Below are 23,078 nucleotides of genomic sequence, written 5' to 3' on the forward strand. Positions count from 1 at the left end.
TGGCAGGATGCAAATAGCACAGCCACAATAGTACCTCACCCTTTGCTAGCTCATTCCCTTCTTCTCCTCCGTTTTGGTGGCGCTTTCCTTATCACCTCTCCTCAAACTGAGTAATGCAAGCGCAATATTTAAAAAACAACTGAAGCTATGAACTTCAAGCATGGCTTGCTTTATAGTTCTCATAGAAGAAAATCAAGTTTGAACAAACTCAGTTCAATGTGTGTAAAGTTAACACTTAGGGTCAAATGTAGTCCTGCCATAAACTGGTACCACTCCTACTGACTTCAGTGAGAGTTCCACTGTCTAATGCCAAGGATGAATTTGATCAAGTTGGAACACAGACATGTGTGTTCAAATTCTCTCCCCCCCACACCTTCCTTCTCTCTCATTTGTTCATTACAAGGCTCAAAACATAGAGCAACTTGGAACACTGTGCATGCTTAGCTGTTTAAACTGGTCTCTTGGGTTAAGGTCACGCTGGTTTAAGGGGTATTGCTAAAGAGCTAGATTATAACCTTACAATGTGGTGTGAATAAGAAGCAGCACAGCGACACAGTGTCAGAATCAGACTAGAAAATGAGTTCTGACTTAGAGAATCACAAACATAAAAAGACAGTGATATAGGCTCTAAAAATGTGACACTACCTTTGTTTTGGGAAATAACACAAATTAGGCAGTGTTGGTACTGCACTGTTTACTTTACAGAACTACTCAACTGCAATAGGGATAATTATATGCGAAAACTCTGTCTAAAAATATTTCAGGTCCAATACCTAAAATAAATACCTGACACAATAAAAAAAATCCAGTAGAACTTTACAAATTAATAACTCATTCTAGATAAGTGATTTTTGATAATTAGCAAATTAATTACTAAACAATACTGGTACATCACAAAATGTGATTTGCTCATTTATTTTGTCAATTGCAGTTTGTAATTAATGGTCTGAATATTTTGAAATGTAGTAGTAGCCCTCCCGTATATTTTGTTACTGTAAGGAGTTGTTACTAAGACTTCAATAGGGCACTCTTTTTTTTTTTTTTTTTTGAAAGGTCAGGAAAGACCACCAGTTTTGTATATGGATTATAAAATGATGAAAAAAGTAAATTTCTACTATTTTTTAAAAATCCAGAAACTACCTTGATAAATACAAAATATATCAGTTTTTATTTGCATTATTCATACGATTTTAATTTGTTAACTGTTAATTAAAACATTTACAATTTTAGCAGGAATCAAAATAATTCTTGTAAAGGTTAAAAATAGTTGTTCCTACCTCTACTTTTGTTCGATAAAGGATGAGACGCTTAAGACTGCACACTTTGGCAATGTGGATGAAAGCCTGAGGTGGTAGCTTATCACAGGAGGAGAGATTTAATTCCTGAAGGTTTGGACACATCTCAGCAATGACCTCTAAGCAAGTCTCATTGAGGAAATGGCCACAAGCCAACTCAAGGCGCACTAGTTCAGAGCCACAAACTTTCAGGAACCTGGAAAAAACACATATCATATCAATTAAAAAGTAGGGAAATATAGGTTTCTGTGGAAATTTTGGAACACTGTCAAAAATAACAGGTTTCAGAGTAGCAGCCGTGTTAGTCTGTATTCGCAAAAAGGAGTACTGGTGGCAGCTTAGAGACTAACAAATTTATTTGAGCATAAGCTTTCGTGAGCTACAGCTCACTTCATCGGATACATTCATTCAGTGGAAAATAAGGTGGGGAGATTTATATACAGAGAGAACATGGAACAATGGGTGTTGCCATACACACTGTAATGAGAGTGATCAGGTAAGGTGAGCTATTACCAGCAGGAGAGCGGGGGGGGGAAAAACCTTTTGTAGTGATAATCAAGGTGGGCCATTTCCAGCAGTTGACAAGAATGTCTGAGGAACAGTGTGTGTGTGTGGCGGGGGGGAATAAACAAGGGAAAATAGTTTTACTTTGTGTAATGACCCATCCACTCCCAGTTTCTATTCAAGCCTAAGTTAATTGTATCCAGTTTGCAAATTAATTCCAATTCAGCAGTCTCTCCTTGGAGTCTGTTTTTGAAGTTTTTTTGTTGAAGAATTGCAACTTTTAGGTCTGAAATCGAGTGACCAAAGAGACTGAAGTGTTCTCCGACTGGTTTTTGAATAATTCTTGACATCTGATTTGTGTCCATTTATTCTTTTACGTAAACACTGTCCAGTTTGGCCAATGTACATGGCAGAGGGGCATTGCTGGAATATATCACATTGGTAGATGTGCAGGTGAACGAGCCTCTGATAGTGTGGCTGATGCGATTAGGCCCTATGATGGTGTCCCCTGAATAGATATGTGGACATAGTTGGCAATGGGCTTTGTTGCAAGGATAGGTTCCTGGATTAGTGGTTCTGTTGTGTGGTCTGTGGTTGCTGGTGAGTATTTGCTTCAGGTTGGGGAACTGTCTGTAAGCAAGGACTGGCCTGTCTCCCAAGATCTGTGACAGTGATGGGTCGTCCTTCAGGATAGGTTGTAGATCCTTGATGATGTGCTGGAGAGGTTTTAGTTGGGGTCTGAAGGTGATGGCTAGTGGCGTTCTGTTATTTTCTTTGTTGGGCCAGTCCTGTAGTAGGTGACTTCTGGGTACTCTTCTAGCTCTGTCAATCTGTTTCTTCACTTCAGCAGGTGAGTACTGCAGTTGTAAGAATGCGTGATAGAGATCTTGTAGGTGCTTGTCTCTGTCCGAGGGGTTGGAGCAAATGTGGTTGTATCGTAGAGCTTGGCTGTAGACAATGGATCGTGTGGTGTGGTCTGGGTGAAAGCTGGAGGCATGTAGGTAAGTATAGTGGTCAGTAGGTTTCTGGTATAGGGTGGTGTTTATGTGACCATCGCTTATTAGCACTGTAGTGTCCAGGAAGTGGATCTCTTGTGTGGACTGGTCCACGCTGAGGTTGATGGTGGGATGGAAATTGTTGAAATCATGGTGGAATTCCTCAAGGGCTTCTTTTCTGTGGGTCCAGATGATGAAGATGTCATCAATGTAGCGCAAGCAGAGTAGGGGCATTAGGGGACGAGAGCTGAGGAAGCGTTGTTCTAAGTCAGCCATAAAAATGTTGACATACTGTGGGGCCATGCGGGTACCCATAGCAGTGCCGCTGATTTGAAGGTATACATTGATACATTGTCCCCAAATGTGAAATAGTTATGGGTGAGGACAAAGTCACAAAGTTCAGCCACCAGGTTTGCCATGACATTATCAGGGATATTGTTCTTGACGGCTTGTAGTCCATCTTTGTGTGGAATGTTGGTGTAGAGGGCTTCTACATGCATAGTGACCAGGATGGTGTTTTCAGGAAGATCACCAATGGATTGTAGTTTCCTCAGGAAGTCAGTGGTGTCTCGAAGATAGCTGGGAGTGCTGGTAGCGTAGGGCCTGAGGAGGGAGTCTACATAGCCAGACAATTCTGCTGTCAGGGTGCGAATGCCTGAGATGATGGGGCGTCCAGGATTTCCAGGTTTATGGATCTTGGGTAGCAGATAGAATACCCCAGGTCGGGGTTCCAGGGGTGTGTCTGTGCGGATTTGTTCTTGTGCTTTTTCAGGGAGTTTCTTGAGCAAATGGTGTAGTTTCTTTTGGTAACCCTCAGTGGGATCAGAGGGTAATGGCACACCTGAGGAAATCTATTAAATGGAAAAAAAACTTTAAAAAATGGGTTAATTTGATGTCAAGGTAAGAGATCAAGCACTCAAAAGTGAAGATATTCCAAAAGTTATGTTTACTCCATCAACATTCACTCAACAATGTTGCATATCCTGGATAGTTTTTGGTGTTCTCCAATGAATCATACAATAAGGCAGACATGCCGACAGCAGGGGACAAAGGGGGCAACTGCCCAGGGGCCTGGACCATTTAAAAGGGCCTGTGGCCCCCGGCCACCACCACTGCCGCGGTAGCAGCGGCGGTGGCAGTCGGGAGCCCTGGGCCCTTTTAAATAACCTGTGTGGGCCACAGGGCTCCTGGGCACCCACTGGCAGGCCCCTCCTCCCCTGCACCTCCTGCCAGCAGCAGGCCCTGCCAATCAGCTTGTCCTCCTCCCCCCCAGTGCCTCCCGCCCACCATCATCAGCTGTTTGGCAGTATGCTAGAGGCACTGGGGGAGAGTGAGGAGCAAGGGGGTGGGAAAGGGCCTGGGCAATGCATGGCACAGATGCCAGGAGTGGAAGGGGCAGGACCAGCCCCTTCCAGCCGCTGAGATGCTGCTCTGCAGCCCTGCGCAGTAGCTGCCTGAGAGAGCCTGGCTAGGAAGGTGAATTCCGCTCCCTTCCCAGGCTCAGATGCTGGGGTCCGCGACAGGGGCGGGGAGTGGAAGCCACCTCCTCCCCAGCCAGGTTCTCTCAGGTAGCTGCCAGGCAGGGCTGCAGAGCAGCGACCAGGAGGGGCCGGTGTTAAAAGCGGCTCCCTCCTGTTCCCTGCCTGGGCTCCTGCCCGCCAGGGAGAGCAGCAGAATCTGGCAGGGAGATAGGCACATGTAGAAGCCCTGGCTGTGCCGGAAGAGTGCATCCAGAAGCACAGCCAGCAGCTCGCTGGGCACCAGCGGGGGCCCACTGACTGTTCTGCCCTGGGGCCTGGAATTGCTGTCGGTGGGCCTGCAATAAGGTTTACATTTAACAAAGGTAAAAAAAGCAGAAAATACTACATTACTGCCAAGTGGTCAGTTCATGTTACTAGAGCAGCCCAAAACCACAACTCTACTGGGAAAAGGGTTTGGAAAAAGGGTGGTGTGTTTGTTTAAATTACAAAAAAAAATTTCTTACTACCAGCCCTGCAAACTAAGTTGAACTCTGTTCCTTTCTTGTGACTTACCAGTTACTAGTGACTTCAAATGCAACCAGATATAACAGTGATCCTGTTTTGTTACAATTTTAAATGACCACTGCAAGTCTGATTTTGACACTGGCCTCCAACTTTCTGCCTGAAATTTCTTGTAGTAAGTTTCTGCCCATGAGAAAAATGTGTGAGAGAGAAAGTTTGAGGTTAATTGGATAAGACATTTGAAAGCTAGAGGATCTGAGAAAAACTAGTGTTTCATCACTGTTAGAAAAATTGTTCTATTTCTTTTTTCCACAAATAAGTTCAAACGAACAATGTAAAAATTTAAAGCTTGTTTTACAATACACTAATCCTCAAGGATTTGGGGGGGGGGAGGAACAGCTCAGTGGTTTGAGCATTGGCCTGCTAAACCCAGGGTTGTGAGTTCAATCCTTGAGGGGGCCATTTAGGGAACTGGGGCAAAAATTGAGGATTGGTCCTGCTTTGAGCAGGGGGTTGGACTAGATGACCTCCTGAGGTCCCTTCCAACCCTGATATTCTATGATTCTATGATTCAAGGAGAACTAATTCACAGAAGTCGGTGTAAAAAGGTTTAAGCTATCAGAGACTGAATATTCAAAACACTTAGAAACTGTGAGGGTCTCTGCATGCATTACAACAACTTCTGTCGGAGGTCTGTTGAATTCTACAAGCTCGGTTCCATCTAATCTAAGCTTTCTTTAAAAAAGTAGTAAGCTCATAGTTCCTTTTCATTGCAAAGGAAACCTTCAAAATGCAAATCAATCACAAGGTTTACAAGTTTGATATTGTATAAAATCATATATATTTTAATATTCTCTAAGTTTCACCTGTTCCCCCAACAGAAGAGACTAGCTCAGCCCACCCCAGTGCTTCCTGGAGTCCCTATAAGTAGGGGGCAGATGCCTGCTTTGGAAATTTGTCAACTCTAGAGTATTTTAGAAAAAAAAAACCTATTGGTGGTAGCACCAATGCAGCTGCACCATGAAAAGCCTAGTGCAGTTAAGGCTGCCATAGCTTCAGACATTTTTAGCATCAAGCCAATTAAAGTCTCCTGAACGTGTTTAATTGATATAGTGGAAAAATGCTTTAAGTTATCAGAGCCTTTTCAACAACAAGGCTCATACTGTTGCCGCTGAACAGGTGTTGGCTAAAGTAGGATTTATTTTTATTTTTTGCTAAAACTGCCTATGGTACTGAAGAAGCTGGACACTTAAGAGAAGCAGGATCCAGGGGGACATGCCCCAAGCATACTAAATAATAGGACACTTGAACTCCCTGGCTTCCTTCACATAGTGTCTAAACGATCAAGTCTCTAAGCCTTTTCTTTCTGCAAGGAGTCTAATCTAGCCATTCACTCATTCATCCCATCCTTCCTTTCCTTTCCTTCCCTTTCTTTCTCTGCAATGAGTCATTTTCCCTCATTTATTCCATACCTTACATTATCACCCTCCTCTCCTTTTCCCTCACTCTCCCTTTCATTGTTCATCAGTTTGTCCTTCTCCCTATCCCATGTCCCCTTCTTCCTCATTTTTTCCATTAGCGTGCAAGACGAAAGGGGAAGCCCTAGGGTCTATTTCCTTTCCCCCTAACCAGTTAGTGCAAGACATACATGGATTAAGAGGGAAAATGAGGCATCTTCCTTTTGGACTGGAAGTACCATCGCCCCTAAAAGGAAGGAGAAGCCCCACCATTGTGGGAGTTGCTTGTCAATAAAGTAGCTGTACAATGTGATGCTTAGGATGGAACCCTAGTCAGGTCACTTTCACATTCACTACAGTTGTGATGAGAAACAACCACCTAGCATATTCAACACTGATGACTGAAAAATAAGAATAGCTAGTAGGCTTTTCTAGGACTATGTCATAGATTCATAGAGTTTAAGGCCAAAAATGGCCATTAGATCATCTCATTCGACTTCTGTGTTATATCACAGACTATTTAATTACACCCAGTTATCTCAGTATTGAGCCCAAAAACCTGTATGACTGAAGCATATATTCTAGAAAGGAATCCATTCTTGATCTGAAGACATCAAAAGATGGAGAATCCACTGCTTCCTTTGGTAGTTTGTTCCAGTTTAACCCTCATGGTTAAAAAATGCTTAATTTTCTATTTGAATTTGTCTAGCTTTAGCTTCTAGCCACTGGTTCTTGTTATGCCTTCTTCTACTGAAGAGCTCTTTAGTACCCACTATTTTCTCCCTGTGAAGATACTTATATACTGTAATTGTCACCTCTCAGTCTTCTTTCTGATAAACGAAACAGATTGAGCTCTTTGTCTTTCATTGAAAGACATTTTCTCCAACTCTTAAATCATTTTCGTGATTCTTTTCTGAACCCTCTCTCTAATTTTTCAACATCCTTTTTAAAATGTGGACACCGAAATTGTATGCAGTATTCCAGTATCAGTCTCACCAGTGCCACATACAGAGGTAAAACAACTTCTTACCCCTACTCACTATTTCTATTTATACATCCATGGATCACATTAGCCATTTTTGCCTAAGAACTACACTGGGAGCACATGTTGAGATGCTTGTCCATTATGACCACTAAACCCTTTTCAGAATCAATGCTTTCAGGACACAGTCCCCATTCCATAGGGATTGCCTGCATTCCTTATACCTAGATGTATAACGTTGCATTTTGCTGCATTAAAATACATTTTGTTTGAATAAGTCCAGCTTACCAAGTGATCCAGATTGCTCTGTATGACTGCCCTGTTCTCATTATTTACCACTCCACCAATCTTTTTCATCCACAGATTTTATCAGCAGTGATTTTGTATTTACTTTCCCATCATTTATGATAATGTTGAATAGCATCAGGTTTAGTACCAATCTCTGCAGAACTCCACTGGAAACACTCTCATTTGATGATGACTCCCCACTGACAACTACTCTTTGAGATCTGCCATTAGCCAGATCTTAATCCATTTAATGAGTGCTTTATTGATATTGTATAGTGCTAATTGTTTAATCAGAATGCCATGCAGTACTAAGTCAAATGCCATACAAACGTTTAAATATATCACATCTAAGGAGTTATCTTTATTAATCAAACTTGTAGGGTCATCAAAGAATGAAACCAGGTTTGACAAGACTTATTTTCCATAAAATCATGTTGACTGTGATTAATTATATTCCTACCTGTAATTCTTTATCAATTGAATATTGTATCAGCTTTTCCACTACAGTAGAACCTCAGCGTTATGAACACCTTGGGAATGGAGATTGTTCGTAACTGTGAAATATTCCTAACACTGAACAAAATATTATGGTTGTTCTTTCAAAAGTTTACAACTGAACATAGACTTACTACAGTTTTGAAACTTTACTATGCAGGAGAAAAATGCAGCTTTTAACCATCTTAGTTTAAATGAAATGAGAAACAGTTTTCTTACCTTGTCAATTTTTTTTTTTTTTAACTTTCCCTTTATTTTTTCAGTAGTTTATGTTTAACACAGTACTGTACTGTATTTTCTTTCTTTGGTCTCTACTGCTGCCTGATTGCATACTTCCAGTTCCAAATGAGGTGTGAGGTTGACTGGTCAGTTCAGAACTCTGGTGTTTGTAACTGTATTTTTTCCAGGACTGATTTGAGGCTAACCAGCCTACAGTTACCCGGGTCATCCTGCTAGTCATTTCTGAGCACTGGCACAACATTAGCACTCTTCCAATCTCCTGGAATAGCCAAGGTACTCCAAGATCTATTAAAAATTAAGATCAGCAGGCCAGAGATCTTATCAACTGTAAGGAGTATCGATAACATATGCCTTGAATGATTGATAAATATTACTTCCTTATGTCCCTCAAAAATAAGAAAAATTATGCACCTCTGTTTATCCCCAAATAGGACCCACCTACTACTGAACTCCACCTAAGTAGTAAAGACAGTGAGAAAATGATTCACATCACGTGAGACACTTTTTCTAAGGACCTACAGATCAGCTAAGGTTATGAGTTTCACTCCCCAGTAAGAGAGACCAAAAAGCGAGCTAAAAGAGAATACCATAGGCATGACTCTCTCATAATTTACATACGGATAAAGTCTTTCTCCCACTCAATGTAGCTGAAAAAAAGTCTCAAAAGGATACCAAACAAAGTAATACCCTGCTTTCCTAGACAAAGTGGCCCAATGTACAATGCAAGTGGATAAAGAGATGGGTGGGAGAAACTGAGCTGTAAAACCCAGAAAACTGAAGGTCACATTGGTCTAACAGCTTGTTACCCCAAGAAATCCAAACCACCTTGCCTTCACCCCAAACTATGCATTTGTTTGCCTTGTCAGTCAGATCTCTCTCTCTCTCTCTCTATGTAGATAGTATCTTCTGTTGTGAGACCTAAATGATGTGAAATGTTTAGTACAATCAAAGAACGTATGGACCATGTCCAGTAGGTTTAGTAGGGGACTTTGTTTTCTTTCTGAATGAGTGTTTTCCCGTAGAAGTGGCATGAGTTGTATGTTGCAAGAAGGAAAGAGAACATTAAGAGAAATGGACACCTGACTAGGGCAAAACTCTGAATTAAAATAAAAGGCTTAAAAAGGGGGAAATTGCAATTAATGTGGGCTAGTGCTGAAATACAATCTTTGAAATGAATCAAACAAACACCCTCCGATAAGAATATGATTGAACAAATTTGTTCCACACCAATGCCATCTACTGGATATTGATGGAAGCAGCAGAGAAACAGAGCAGAAATCTGATCACTCAGCTGACAAGTGTCCAACAGAAATTGGAGGGTTGCCCTTTGGAATCAAGGTATACAAAACGAAGATCACCATCCATGTGGGACCCCAGAGTTGGCTGAACCTACAAAGAAACGGCAAAATCCAGAAGTACAACTGATGCCCAGGCAAGCCCTATGGAGAGGACTATTCCCCTATTGCAGGGTTACCAGGATAAGGAGAAGTGGTGAGATTTCATTTTAATGACTGTATTTCTTCTTCTATCTTTAATATAAATAACTAAAGGTTGTCTTGTTGAATTTACACTCTTTAGTGAGACCTCAAGTAACCATACTTTAGAACTAACTAATTCTGTATGCATGCTCTCCTTTATAAATCCAGGCAAACTGGCTTGAGAGAGAGAAATCAATTTTAAGTGATTTCTTTGATAGGAAAGGGACAAATTTAAACTATCAAACTACCAGAAGTCTTCAGACTTATGACACTTTTCAATTGACTGCCCATTTTGCCCCTACAACGCTTGTTTCACCCTTATGACGTTCAATTTGCATAAAGTTTGCTTGAAATCACTTCCTGGTTGTATTATACAGTACTGGTATGGAGCTGGAACGGGTCGCTTCTGACTGGCTTCAGGGCAGCAGGGTAGCTTGTTGCCGCATAGGGTTGCCTCTTGTTTTTGATTGGCTCCCGGCCCCGGGCTCAACCAATCAGAAAGCTTGAACAGTGATTGGCTGAGGCGCAGCATGTGTGCCATTCCCCTGGTTTTCTGAGCCTGTGTTGCCAGTGTTCTGAGCAGCATATGTGAGTTTATGTTTATTTGAATGCTGTTTATAAAATACAGTGTACAGTAAATATATTGATGTTGCAACATTAGTAATCTATAATTCATTTAGTACAAAAATCTGGGTTATTGTGGTGAAAATAGTGTATCAAGCCTTGGTTCAGGAACTAATCCCCCCTTCATAAAATTGATTCCTATGGGAAAAGCCGTTTCGACTTACAACACAATTCTGAGAAATGAATTGTGTCGTAAGTCGGAGGACTCCCTGTATTCAAATAGCAGGGACCACACTCTTAAGAGTGCCAGAAGTAATCTGGATTGTTCCTGCTGAGCCTATAACTTATCAGCCTCAATCCTAGTCTATAACAATTGCTTTATGGGACTGTCTTGGCGTGCTCAGTACGTATCTAGAACATTGGTTGTATCTACACTTGACTGGTGAACTGCTGATTGTATACTGATGTGGTTCTTGGTAAATTAATAAATTGTTGACTGGTTAAGAATAGCCAAGTGTCCTCATCTGAAAAATACTGTTCAACATGAAAGTTTACCTAAAAAGAACCTAGTGTTAAATTAGTAAACTAACGCTCCTTAGATTCACTAAAGAGGGTTTATCTTATTAGACTACATTCTAATATTGGCATTAATGCTTATAAAATTGGCAAATATAGTTTGTTAGATTTCAGCTTTAAAATCTTACTTGCACCAAGGCAAGTTCATAAAACCAACCCCCCCTCACACTTACAAAGCCAACTCTTAGGATGGTGGGTGCAAGTTGTACTGGCCTGATGATTTAGAAATGTTTATCTATAAGGAAATGATGTTTAACATTTTCCTTGTTTACTACTGGATTGAAAAATACTTTATTGTCCTCATATGATATGAGTATCTCATCCTACTTTCCAAATACTGAAGAGAACTATTTATTGAACACTCTTCTTCTGCCTTTTCTGCATTATTGACCATTTTACCGTCTCCATGTAATACTGGGTCTATACCATTGCAATCTCACCCCGCTCATATCCATTTACAATGCTGCTACAAAAATCATTTTCCTGGCCCGTCACTTAGAGCACATTACCTTCTTCTCTGAATGTCCCCAATGGCTCCCTCTTCTCTAAAGCATCAACTTGTATTCACTTTCAAGGCCTTCACAGTTAATAAGCACCTTTACCTATCATCTTTCATTCACTGTTGAACTCTCAGTGCTCGCCTCTCCATGATGCCAGCCTCTACTACCCACTTGTTAATTTTTCAAACAAAATCCTTCATGCTTTCTCCTATGCTAACCCACATGATTGGGAGGTGCTCCCCATAAACATCTGCAAAGCCACCACATTATCCACTTTCAAATCCATCCTCAAAACTCTCCTTTGCTGTGATGCCTACTAAAAACTTGACAACAGTTAGGCTGCTAAGTTGATAGATGGAAACCCCATTGATAGAATATCTGTTGTAAGACACTAGGGTTCAGTTCCCATTGTGCTCTTGTGAGAACCATCTGCTTAATGTGTCGGTTGTGGCGTTTCGGCATCCTGGTAGGTAAGAAGCTGAGATGTCAATGTCGTGCTGGATACACCAGTTCCATAGTCTCATGGCTTTGGTGCACAGGGAGTGGGATTGGGCCCCCCTTTGTCTGTTGATGTAGAACATTCATGCAACATCGTCATCACACAAATTGATTAATTTCTTATGAGTGATAGGAAGTGAAGACAGGCATATCCTACTGCTCTGAGTTGTAGCAGGTTTATGTGAAGGCGTGCTTCTGGTGTTGACCACCTGCCTTGTGTCGTGTGGTGGTCCAGGTGTGCCCCCCAGCCCAGTAGGGAGGCATCTGTTGTGACTGAAGATCTGTGGTGAAAGGGAACCCCTACGCAGATATTCTCTCATCTTGTCCACCATTGTAGGGATGCTAAAACCTTGGTCGGTGGTGTTACCATCATGTTGAGACTGTGTTTGGTGGGTTTGTATACTGAATGCAGCCAGCCCTGGAGACATCGCATGTATAATCTGGAGTGTTTTACCATGAAAATGGTGCGTCCATGTGTCCTAGTCATTGTAGGCATGTCTGTGCCTCAATTCATGGACAGATGGATATGGTTCTATGAGATGTTTGATGGCTAGGAATCTGGCATGAGGTAGTGAAGCTCTGACTTGAGTTGAGTACAGGTGTGCCCCGATGAATTCTAGTTGTGGATATCAATATGGACTTCTGAAAGTTAATTTGCAACCCCAGTCTCTGGAAGAGATTGATGATCAGTCGTGTGATTGTTTCTGTCTCTGTGTACGAGTGTCCTTTGACAAGGCAATCATCTAGGAATGGGAAAAATATGATCCATTGTTCGTGCAGGTGAGCTTCAACTACTGCAAGAGTTTTGGAGAACACCCTGGGTGCCGTGGACAGTCCAAATGGGAGCACACTGTACTGGAAATGGTCATGTCCCACTGTAACTGGAGGAATTGTCTATGAGCCGGATGTATTGAGATGTGAAAATATGCATCTTGCAGGTTGAGAGCTGAAAACCAGTCCCCCTGTTCCAGCACTGGGATTATTGTACCTAAGGTAACCACCTTCAATTCTGGGGAGTGTGCAAATTTATTGAGTTTTCATAGGTCTTGTATCAGTCGCCATCCACCACTTTTATTCTGGGTCAAGAAATAGTGAGAATAAAAAGTCTTCCTCCTCTGTTTTGCGTTGGTACTGATTTCACGGCCCCTAGCTGTAGTAGACGATCTACTTCCAGTCTTAGAAGGTGCTAGCGAGAACGGTCCCTGAAGAGGGACGGCAGGGGGGCAAGAAGTAAAAGGGATGGAATAGCCTGAATGAACTACTTCTAAGACACAACGGTCTCGTGTGTAATATGCTCCCAAGCTTGGTAAAAATGCTGTAGGCGGTGACCAAATGGGCAGGTAGGTGCTGGTGTTAAGGGGAAGTCATTCAGACCCTCAACCAAGCCTTCAAAACTGTGGTTTGTTCCCTGATGGTTGGGACACTGCTTGTTGTGGTTGTGTCTGCTGGCACTGAGGTGGTCTATTTCTGTGTCTGCCTGCCTTGTACGGCCTGGATTGAGGGCGGGTATATTGAGTATCTTTGTTTCGTTGGTACCGCTTCTTTTTTGGGGGTGGTGTATATATGCCAAGTGTACGAAGGGTCGCTAGAGAGTCCTTCATAGGACTTCATCGGTTTTAACTGAAAACAGTTTGTCCTTATTGAAAAGTAGGTCCTCAACCTTTATTTGGAGCTCTTTTGGTATGCCAGATGATAGCAGCCATGAGTCTCTGCGCATCACTATCGCTGTAACTGTGGTAAGGGCTGCAGAATTGGTGCTGTCCAGGAAGCCCTGTAAGGCCATGGGCCACGAATTGTCCCTCGATCAGGACTGATTTAAATTGTGCTCTCCTGTCTTCTGGTATGTCTGCAGTAAACCCAAAGAGTTTCCCAAAATTGTCAAAGTCACATTTAGCCAAGAGAGCACTGTAGTTGGCAATGTGGAACTGTAGCATTGAGGAGGTGTAGACCTTGCGACCTAAGAGGTCTAGACGCTGGTGGTCTTTATCCTGTGACGTAGAGTGGTGTTGGGATTGTTTGTCCTGGTGGTTTGCTGCTTCCACCACTAGAGAATTTGGTTGTGGATGGACAAACAGGAAGTCTATGCCCTTGGCTGGAACATAATATTTAAGGTCCGCCCATTTGCATGTTGGTGGGGCGGTGGCTGGGGTCTGTCATACTGTTTCTGCAGGCTCGGAGATGGTATTGTTTATGGTCAGGGCAATTTTTGACGCAGAAGATGATTGTAGAATTTTTAATAGTTTGTGTTGGTACTCTTGGACTTCCTCTAGAGGGATGTCTTGGCTGACCGCTATGCATTTGAATAGCTCTTGAAATTGTTTAAAGTTGTCAGCCATGGTAGGTGGAGTTGGCATGATGGCTTCATCTGGAGAAGAGGAAGAGTTATGTTCAGGTGACACTGCTTCGGGGGCAGTCTCTTCCTCTGGTTCATTGCCCATCTCCTCCGTGGCTACTGATGTTGTCGGCCCTGGGGATACAGAAGGGGACCGGAGCTATACCATAGGCGGTGAGGAGGTTTGAGCATATTGGGCTTTGTATGCTGCCCAGGGGTCCCATGGTGGCCATTGCATTGGGAATGCCATATGAGTACCCATCCATGGGGGTCCATACCATGGATAGTAAGGTTGTGTCTGGTGGATTTTATGCCGCACTGTGCCTCCAGTAGGTTTTCGTTGAGGTGTGGGCGAGCCCTATGGTGAAAACACTCCCTCCTCTTGGTCCTCATCATCACTGTCACTAAACATTGATGGTGTCATAGCCGAAGTTGGTTGTGTGATAGTGCCGAGGAGAGGTGATTCTGGCACCAACGCAAAAGTGATGTCCCTCTGAGTCAGGAATTGTTGCAGTGCTGGTGAGTGCGGTACCGATATCTTAGTAGTAGACGTTGGGTGTCTAGGCATCTTCTCTTTCGCCTTTGTCAGGGCCGGTGGCCCCACTGCGGTGCCATCTGTGGGTGCTGGGGGAGGCGATGCTGCCGAGGAAGGTGGTGGCGCTGAGACACGCGTCGACACCAGTGGCGGTTGTATGGCCGGCACCATCGCCAACATGGGCGTCAGTACTGTCGGTGCCAAGGAGGAGACATAGCATGTTTGCGGTCTCGACTCCTTGTTCCTATGAGCGGTGCGTCCAATGGTGGAGGTGCTGGGAAAGTTGAAGGTACTGACTCTCGGGACCGTCAGCACCACTAGCAATGACCTCACAGGGGACTATTTCTTTCTGTGAGGTTCCCTCTGCGGAGAGGTAGAGACTCGCTTCCTCTTTTCTTGAGAGGGTGGAGCTGTGCTCATGGTTGGTTCAAACCGAGTTGGAGAGCACTTAGGAGAAGGCTTCTGGGTGTCCTTCTCAGATCCAGGTTGGAGTGATTTCTCCATTAGGATCATTTTGAGGCGTAGATCCCAGTCGCGCCTGGCTCTCGCCTTCAAATTGTTGCAGTGGATGCACTTGGATGGTATGTGTGTGTCCGTGAGGCATCTGATGCAGAGGGAGTGCCCAGAGCGTGGCATAGCCTCCTTGAAAGAGCCACAACTTTTGAAGCCAGGGGAGCTTGACATGGCTAAAGTAAGCTTTGGTCCACTCAGGACCCTTTTTAATGGATCGTGCTCCACAGGGAGTCGTGAACTTGGAAACGAAGAAAAACAAAGTTTTTTTTCCAATTAACAAACAATTAACTAACTTATCCAAGGAAAAATATTTTTAACTGAGCAATTTTTATCTAATTATCTATTTTTCTATCTCTAGGGGAAGAAGCTGTCTCACTGCCCTGAGCTCTGTCTTCAGCCGAGGACAGTTGAGAAGAACTGAGGGGGTTGGGCCATGCGCACACTGAAGAGACTCAAATGGCACCGCGAGACAGCTGCTGCGCACGTGCGGCCTGACCAGGCACTGCTACTGAAAATCTCTGATCAATAGCACCAGGACGCACCATCACCTGAAGTGGAGCACCCACAGGGACAACACTCGAAGAAGTGGGGGATCCAGCACCCAAGGCTGTTGCGGCTCCATGGTTTTGCCCACCACCGTGTTGGCTGGGAGCTGCAGGGGGACCCTTCCCCCCACCTATGGTGGCTGGGCACTGCAGGGGGACCCCTCCCCCCACCTATGGTGGCTGGGCACTGCGGGGTGGCCATATTTCCCGAAGAAAAAACTGGACATCCCCAGCTGCTCACCCGAGCGAGGGCTGTCGCCTGTCACTGGAGCCCTGTGGGGGCCCTCTCAGGAGGCTGTCATCAGTTGCTGGAACCCTGCCATGACCCTCACTGGCTGAGGGCTCCAGTGCCCCAGCCTGGGACTGAAGCAGAAAATGTTACAGAGGTCTCTGGAAACCATGGATTCCATGACTTCTGTGATCTCCGCGACATAAATGTACCCTTACCAATGACTTCACCCATTTCAACTCCTCTCTTGGCTTCCAGAGTTTTAGAACGCTGTTTCATACTAGGCATGGTAGAACCTTGGTACTCTTGTCATTTCTGTTCTGACTGTTAATAAATTTTTCATTCACAGATTTGTAATTAAAATCCTGAATGTTCTAGAGTCAAAAAACTTTTGCATACCTTATATTCATGCAAATACTTCAGAGTGTCATTAAGGTTTTAAAACAGGATTAAGCTGAAAAAAGTTCACTGGATTGTTTTTTTCCTTAAAAAACAAAAACCCACTTGCACTCCACACAATTAAGGTAACTAATACACCATTTCCAAGCTATTAATACCACCTCTAAAATAGCTAGCCTTAGATGTTTCCTCTACCCTCTGAAACAAAAAATAGTTGTCCCTAGAATTCAAGAACACAGACAATTCTGTGTTCTGCTATGCTAGGTTTACAAGCAAGTTAAAAGTAATTTCAGGTACTACAACTGTCCCTATATCTGTCAGCAATTTGGTGGGCCTTTTTTCAGTACATGAAACGTAAACATGGCAACACTAAGAACTGAAAGTATAACCAATTTAATGATTTTCATTGTATAAAACAAATTTAAAAAGTAAACAAAGAGCATAAAGGCCAATATGTAAATTGGATATTTCCATTGTTTCACTTTAATAATCTAATGTATAAAGATAAAGTAACCGATTTTCAAATGTAATTTTTAGTTGATAAGGTCCCTTTAATCCAGAGGGATTTTTCCTTTTTCACCTCAGTTCATTTGTACAGAGTCTTGATATATTTCACAGCATCACTTGATCCCTTGCCTTACTTTCCTGAGCAGGTCATGTCCATCTACACGGACATTCCAGTTGTGTGAATTAATCTACTACGTCTCTAACACCAACTGAATAATAATGTTATTTATGTTATAAGACTTCTCATAGTCTCTTCCTGCTGACACTCCATACTTGTCATTTTGGCATAGATACATCACAGATTATTCAAATACTCATCTCACTTTTTAATACCTGCTATGTCTCCTTTTTCCATTTCAGTTCCCCTCCCCCCTTTATTTCTACCCAAATTATAGGAGTTTAGTTATTTTCTGTAATACTCTGAAGTGAAACAGTTATGATATTCTTCTGTAACCCTAATGGACATTATCAATAAGTTAAATTACCGTCAGCTTTGCCTCAGGATGTTCACGTGCCTGAAGCATTCTATCATCTCATGACAAAGTTTATTTTAGTCAGATTTCTTAAATTATTCCATTTTTTCTAGACCCTTACATTTTAAAATAATGACTTCCAAGAATACTTACCTGTTTAACTGATCAAAGTATAAACAAAGAACGTTTCTTAAAAGTCATTTACATATGGTTATTTTAGAGGAATGCTGTCAATTTAAATTACATAGGATGAAATCCTGGCCCCACAGAAGTCAGTGTGAGTCAGGGTGGATAAAAAGCAATGATTAAATAAAAAAAAAATCTGATTTTTTTTTTTAATTTGGATTTTTTTTTGATAAAATGCTTTTTGAGGAAAAAAACCTATCTAAAGATAGTTTTAATTAAGCTACATTGTAGCTCAAAACATCTCATCATGGAATAGGGATTATAAATTCTAATTCTACAGTATGAGACATATTCATGTAATGTTTAAGAAAAGTTTTGTAAATGAGTTCCAATAGTTCATGGATTAGGGACCCAATTTTGTGGGGTTCCAGGGGCTTCTGTATAGATTATTTAGGTCAATCTTTCCATCTACCCAATGGGACTCAGTGCTCAGTCTAGAAGATACCATCAGAGATGCTTAGTTTTGCATTTCTCAAACTGATGATTTGTGTCTCCAGAGATAACATGCTTGTTAACAGCAAAAATGTTTTAAACTAAATAAATAATATATATAGAAATAACAGACCTCAACCCTATTGTCCCTCTGCAAATTTGTGTACAGAGTCAAAAAGTGCCTTACCTTTCTCTAAAAGTGCAAAGTTTCAAAAAGTTCAATGAATAGAAGATTGTTGTAGGCGGAATAGACCTGGACAAGGAAAAGAAGTCTGCAGATAAATGTGAGAAGGGAGGGACAGGCAGTAGAAACAAAAGTGAAACTGTCTGAACAGCATATTCCAGAAGTCTTGAGGTCTTTCTGAGTGTAGCCTTCTTTGATTTGCGATCTATCATACCATTCTCTCACTAGAAGGGAAAACCTATAATGGCAGCAAGCTGTAAAAGAGACTCGGTTTGGGAATAATTTAATGAAGTTCCTCTACCTGTGGGTAAGACAGGCATGCGTGCAAAATGCAAACAGTGCAACAAAGAAATGCAAGGCTTGGTTGCCGAATGAAACAACATCATGAGAAGTGTTCCTTCTCAGGAGGAAACTGCGTTGAAGATGATGAAAGGAACATGTCTGAACATGCAGGATCTTCAGGTTGGTAAACTTTTTTATTTCATATTTCTTTCTTAAGGACCGCCAGTCTTCCTTCTGGACTATTCTTGACTTCTCATGTTTGAGCAAAAAATATAGTTGTTACTCTATGGTTCTATCATTTTAGATGCAGTTGTGATAAAAAATAAATAGCTGAAATAGGCAGATCTTCCTTTTACAATTTTACTTTTAAAGTACTACTGAGTGTCAATGAATGCAATGAGTAATACTAAATGAGCAGTATGGTAATCGTAACTAAATAACTGTATTGACTTATTTTGTTTGGGAGAAGCCATCCTCAACATATAGGATTCTGAAGACTATCCACTTTCAAGATCACCATTATTTTCTATAGTTTCAGAGTTATCTGCCAATGATAGTGTTTCAGTTACATCATGTATGTCATATAGCCACAGTATATCAACTGTAGCAAAAAGAAAAAAAAATCTCCATCATCCAGAAACAACCATAGATAAGTTTGTGATAAGAACCAGCAGATTACAAAAAGAGGTAATTGATGAAAAAATTTCCCGGTTTGTTTATGCAACAAACTCTCCTTTCTGTATGATTGAGAAGTTGAACCCACACTTCATTAACATGGTTCAGTCATTAAGACCAGGCTACAGTTCACCCAACAGAGCAGATGTCGCAGGCAAACTGCTGGATAAAGTGTATGAAAGAGGAATTAAGCAGTGTGCAAAAGGTCTAGACGGTAAAATTATTAACCTGAGTCTTGATGCATGGAGCAATGTCCACAATGATCCTGTTGTATGTGCTTGTGGGACAATAGAAGAAGGGAATGTCTTCCTTACAGAAACAATTGAGACATCAGGAAATGCACACACAGCAGAAAACTTACAAGTAGCAGCAGTAAAAGCTATAAGAAACTGTGAAAAAAAATTCAAATGTCTAATATGAAGCTTGGTCACAGACAATGCTGCAAATGCATCCAAGATGAGACAAAATTATTTAGAAGAGAGTCCCAAGCTAATAACATATGGTTGCAGTGCACCTCCTAGCCAAAGACTTCAGTGTTTCAGAAATAAGCCTAATGTTGTTGAAGTTGCAAAATACTTCCATAACAACAACTTTGCAGCAGCTGCTCTGAAAAAAGTTGGAGGAAACAAACTAAGTCTCCTACAAGACCTGTGATGTAACTCAGCAGTGGACTGTTTTGAGCACTATATCAAGAACTGGCCTAATCTGACGACAGTTTGTGAACAAAATCCTGAAAAAATAGATGGCACTCTCACAGCCAAAGTTCTCAACATTGGGCTTAAGAGAAATGTTGAACATATGCTGAGTATCCTGAAGCCTATTTCTGTAGCCTTGAACAAAATGCAGGGAAATAGCTCTTCTATTGCTGACGCTGTTGAAATTTGGAAGGAACTGAGTGAGATCTTAAAAAGAGAAATATGTAATGACAGAGTTAAATTACAAGTATTAAAAAAACAAATGGGACAAGCACTATCTCCAGCTCATTTTCTTGCAAATATTCTCAATACTTGGTACCAGGGTCAGACCTTAACTGCTGAAGAAGAGGAGTTGGCTATGACATGGACATCCAGCAGTCATCCCTCCATAATGCTAACTATAATAAACTTCAGAGCTAAGGGTGAACCATTCAAGAAATAGGTTTGCTGATGATGTTTTAAAGAAAGTCACACCAGTGAACTGGTGGAAGTCACTTTAGCATTTGGATTCAGAGAGTGTTGAAGTGATAATCTCACTTTTAACAGCAGCAGCTTCTTCTGTCGGTGTAGAAAGAATATTTTCTTCCTTTGAACTAATCATTCTAAATTGAGAAATCGTGTGGGACCTGAAAAAGCAGGAAAGCTTGTTTTTCTTTTCCAGATTATGAACAGGAAAATGAAGGTGAAGACGACTGAGTTAGCTGCGGAAGCCAATATTTTAAGTTTCTCATGTTGACCTAGATGACACGAAGTCGATTTAATTTTTTTTAAATATTTCATTTAACTATTTTAGTTAAAAGCAATTTTAACAAAAACAAACCTGATTTTAAAAAACTTGAATGTTTAACTAAATTAAAAAATTCATAGGCTTGCTTTGTTAAAATACTATATGTTTGGTGTTGAAGAAAAAAAATCCAGAATACATAACGTAGTTGAATAAAACAATTTAAATGTCTGTCTGGTGATGTTCTCCTCCTAATACAGCATAGCAAGAAAATCCTCCAAATATTAATGATTAACCTGTTGAATTGGAGATAGTTCACCTCCCAGTGATTTCATAAATATCTGCTTCAACTACCTTTGGTAAATAAAATAACCAATCATTCATTTTCTGATACAGCTGTAAAACTAATCTGAAAAGTTTTCAAAATAAATCACTTTAAAAATATATAGTGTGTACCTTCTAAAAATGAAACCTACATCTATCTCTGAGTTGTGAAGACTATGTAATAAGGTTAAAACAACCAACAAGAATGCACTTTTATGTAGAAATCCATGATTGAATCGAATCTTCCTGACTAGTGATTTAAATCAATTTGATTTAAATCAAATCCACCCTGATGGGAGTTTTGCCACTGGCTGAAATGAGGCCAGAATTTCACCCACACTTAGCAAAATATTTGATTTTTAAAATATATTTCACTTTAAGTTATCTGAGGTAGTATTAGTAAAATTGATAGAGAATGTAATTTGTTTACAATATGATTTTTAAACTGCATCAGAGGAAGGTCCAACATCCAGATAATGGAGGCACGTGAAGCTGTATGTGGAATGCTAAAAGGCCACTTGATAGATTTCCTCTGTTCAGGAAGGTCCACCTTTACCTAGGAAGTGGCCATATTACAAAAGGAATTCACACTAATGCCTATGAGAAATGAGAGCTCCTCTACCATCTATGCTCCCTTAAAACACACTCAAATTCATTTAGCAATAACCAAATGGGAAGCAGACTTCCCTTTCTCTGTGCCAGAAAATGACAGAAACCGGTCAATGCCCAGTGATGAAACAGAAAACTTTGTCTTTTTAAAATTGTTTATAAAAACAGAAAGACATCTCTACAGAGCAAAAGAGATAAAACAGAGAGCACTTCAAGATATGTGTCCTCACAGTAAAATCTTTCAAAAAACTGGCCAAAACATAAAAAAGATAGAACATTTTTACTCAAGAGTGAAAATCCTGCGTAAATGGTATATTTAAATAAAACCAATAATTTAGTTCACTAGTCCTGATTCTTAAGGGTCTGGTATAAATGCATGACTAACAAGCCTCGGCCAAAAAAACCTCCCAAAAACCCAACTGGCTGCATGCCTTTTTTCTGCATAACTCCTAAAAATACAGATCATTTAGCAATCGTCTGAGAGAACACTTTTTTCTTAAAATTGTTCTAAATAAATCTTGTTCACTTATGAACATAAATAGGCTATGCTTATTCAGATTATTCATTAATCAAGTTATGAATATTTAGTGTTTATTCTGGGAATGCTGACTAGAAATCACTGCAGCTATCACTTCCATGGACAAGTAAAAGGGCCAATCAGTAAATGAACCCTATCCTAGACCAATAATGTCATGTTGTTATTTTGCAGAGTTTGTAATCCTTTGAATTTGGGCAGTTATTCCACTACCAATAACACCAATGTCTAACTAATACAGTTAAATATCATGCATTAGATTTTCGGAGGTTAATCTGTACTGCATATGAAAAAAAAAGAAAGTTGTACTGTTTATCTATATAAGCTTGAACTTGCACGCACTTCTAGTTTTCAACAAGCTGAGTTAATAGAAATGACACTACTGAGAATCTATATGACAGCAGAAACCAAATGTATCTAACCGCACATCCATCATTAGGAGATGCTTTTGTATATTAAATTATGTAATGTCTTGTTTCCTATAAATCTACATATAAGGAGACATGCATCTTGAATGATATTTAGCAAAAAAGAGGAATTTTCAGTGTATTTTGTACTCCGAAAGGGAAAAGGGTTTGCAGTAGTGCAAAAATGTATCAGAAATGAATATATGTGAGTAGAGAGAATATACAGAAAAAAAGTTACATTAGACTAAACATTTCTGTTTTATCAGTGAAGTTCAGCTTTCATCAGCTGGTTATCTTTTGTTTAAAGAAGTCATTTTCTGTTTACAGTGAAGTGCCCTGATAGATACTGTTTAAGGCAAATGAGCAAAAAAGCAGAGAATTATACATGTTAGCAAGCCAGGAACATAGTGGTTGTACAGAAAAGTGTCCCTGCAATTTAGCTGTTTTTAATGAACTACTACCAGTACATAGTCATTTTTTCCAGTTTGGCATGAAGGTGCATGTGAAAATATTTTAATTTACATTACACTCCAGTGATTACTTAGGGTCCCACTCCTGCAAGCTGCTCCACATGGGTTGACTCATTTGCCCACACGGAGACTCATTTACTTCAGTGAGACTCTTCATAGGCTCAGGGA

The 23,078-nt window shown here is 40.9% G+C and overlaps 1 protein-coding gene across 2 annotated transcripts in view; it reads right to left on the reverse strand.

The window, feature by feature from the left end:
• Window positions 1-23,078, reverse strand: part of FBXL4 (F-box and leucine rich repeat protein 4) — a 120,313-nt gene that overhangs the window by 48,856 nt on the left and 48,379 nt on the right. For both annotated transcript variants that reach the window (XM_074948145.1, XM_074948144.1), the window contains exon 6: window positions 1,278-1,491. In XM_074948145.1, the coding sequence (XP_074804246.1) occupies window positions 1,278-1,491 (214 nt within the window). The remainder of the gene's footprint in view (window positions 1-1,277; window positions 1,492-23,078) is intronic.

Source organism: Natator depressus, chromosome 3 (assembly GCF_965152275.1).
Source record: "Natator depressus isolate rNatDep1 chromosome 3, rNatDep2.hap1, whole genome shotgun sequence".
NCBI classification, from domain to species: domain Eukaryota; kingdom Metazoa; phylum Chordata; order Testudines; family Cheloniidae; genus Natator; species Natator depressus.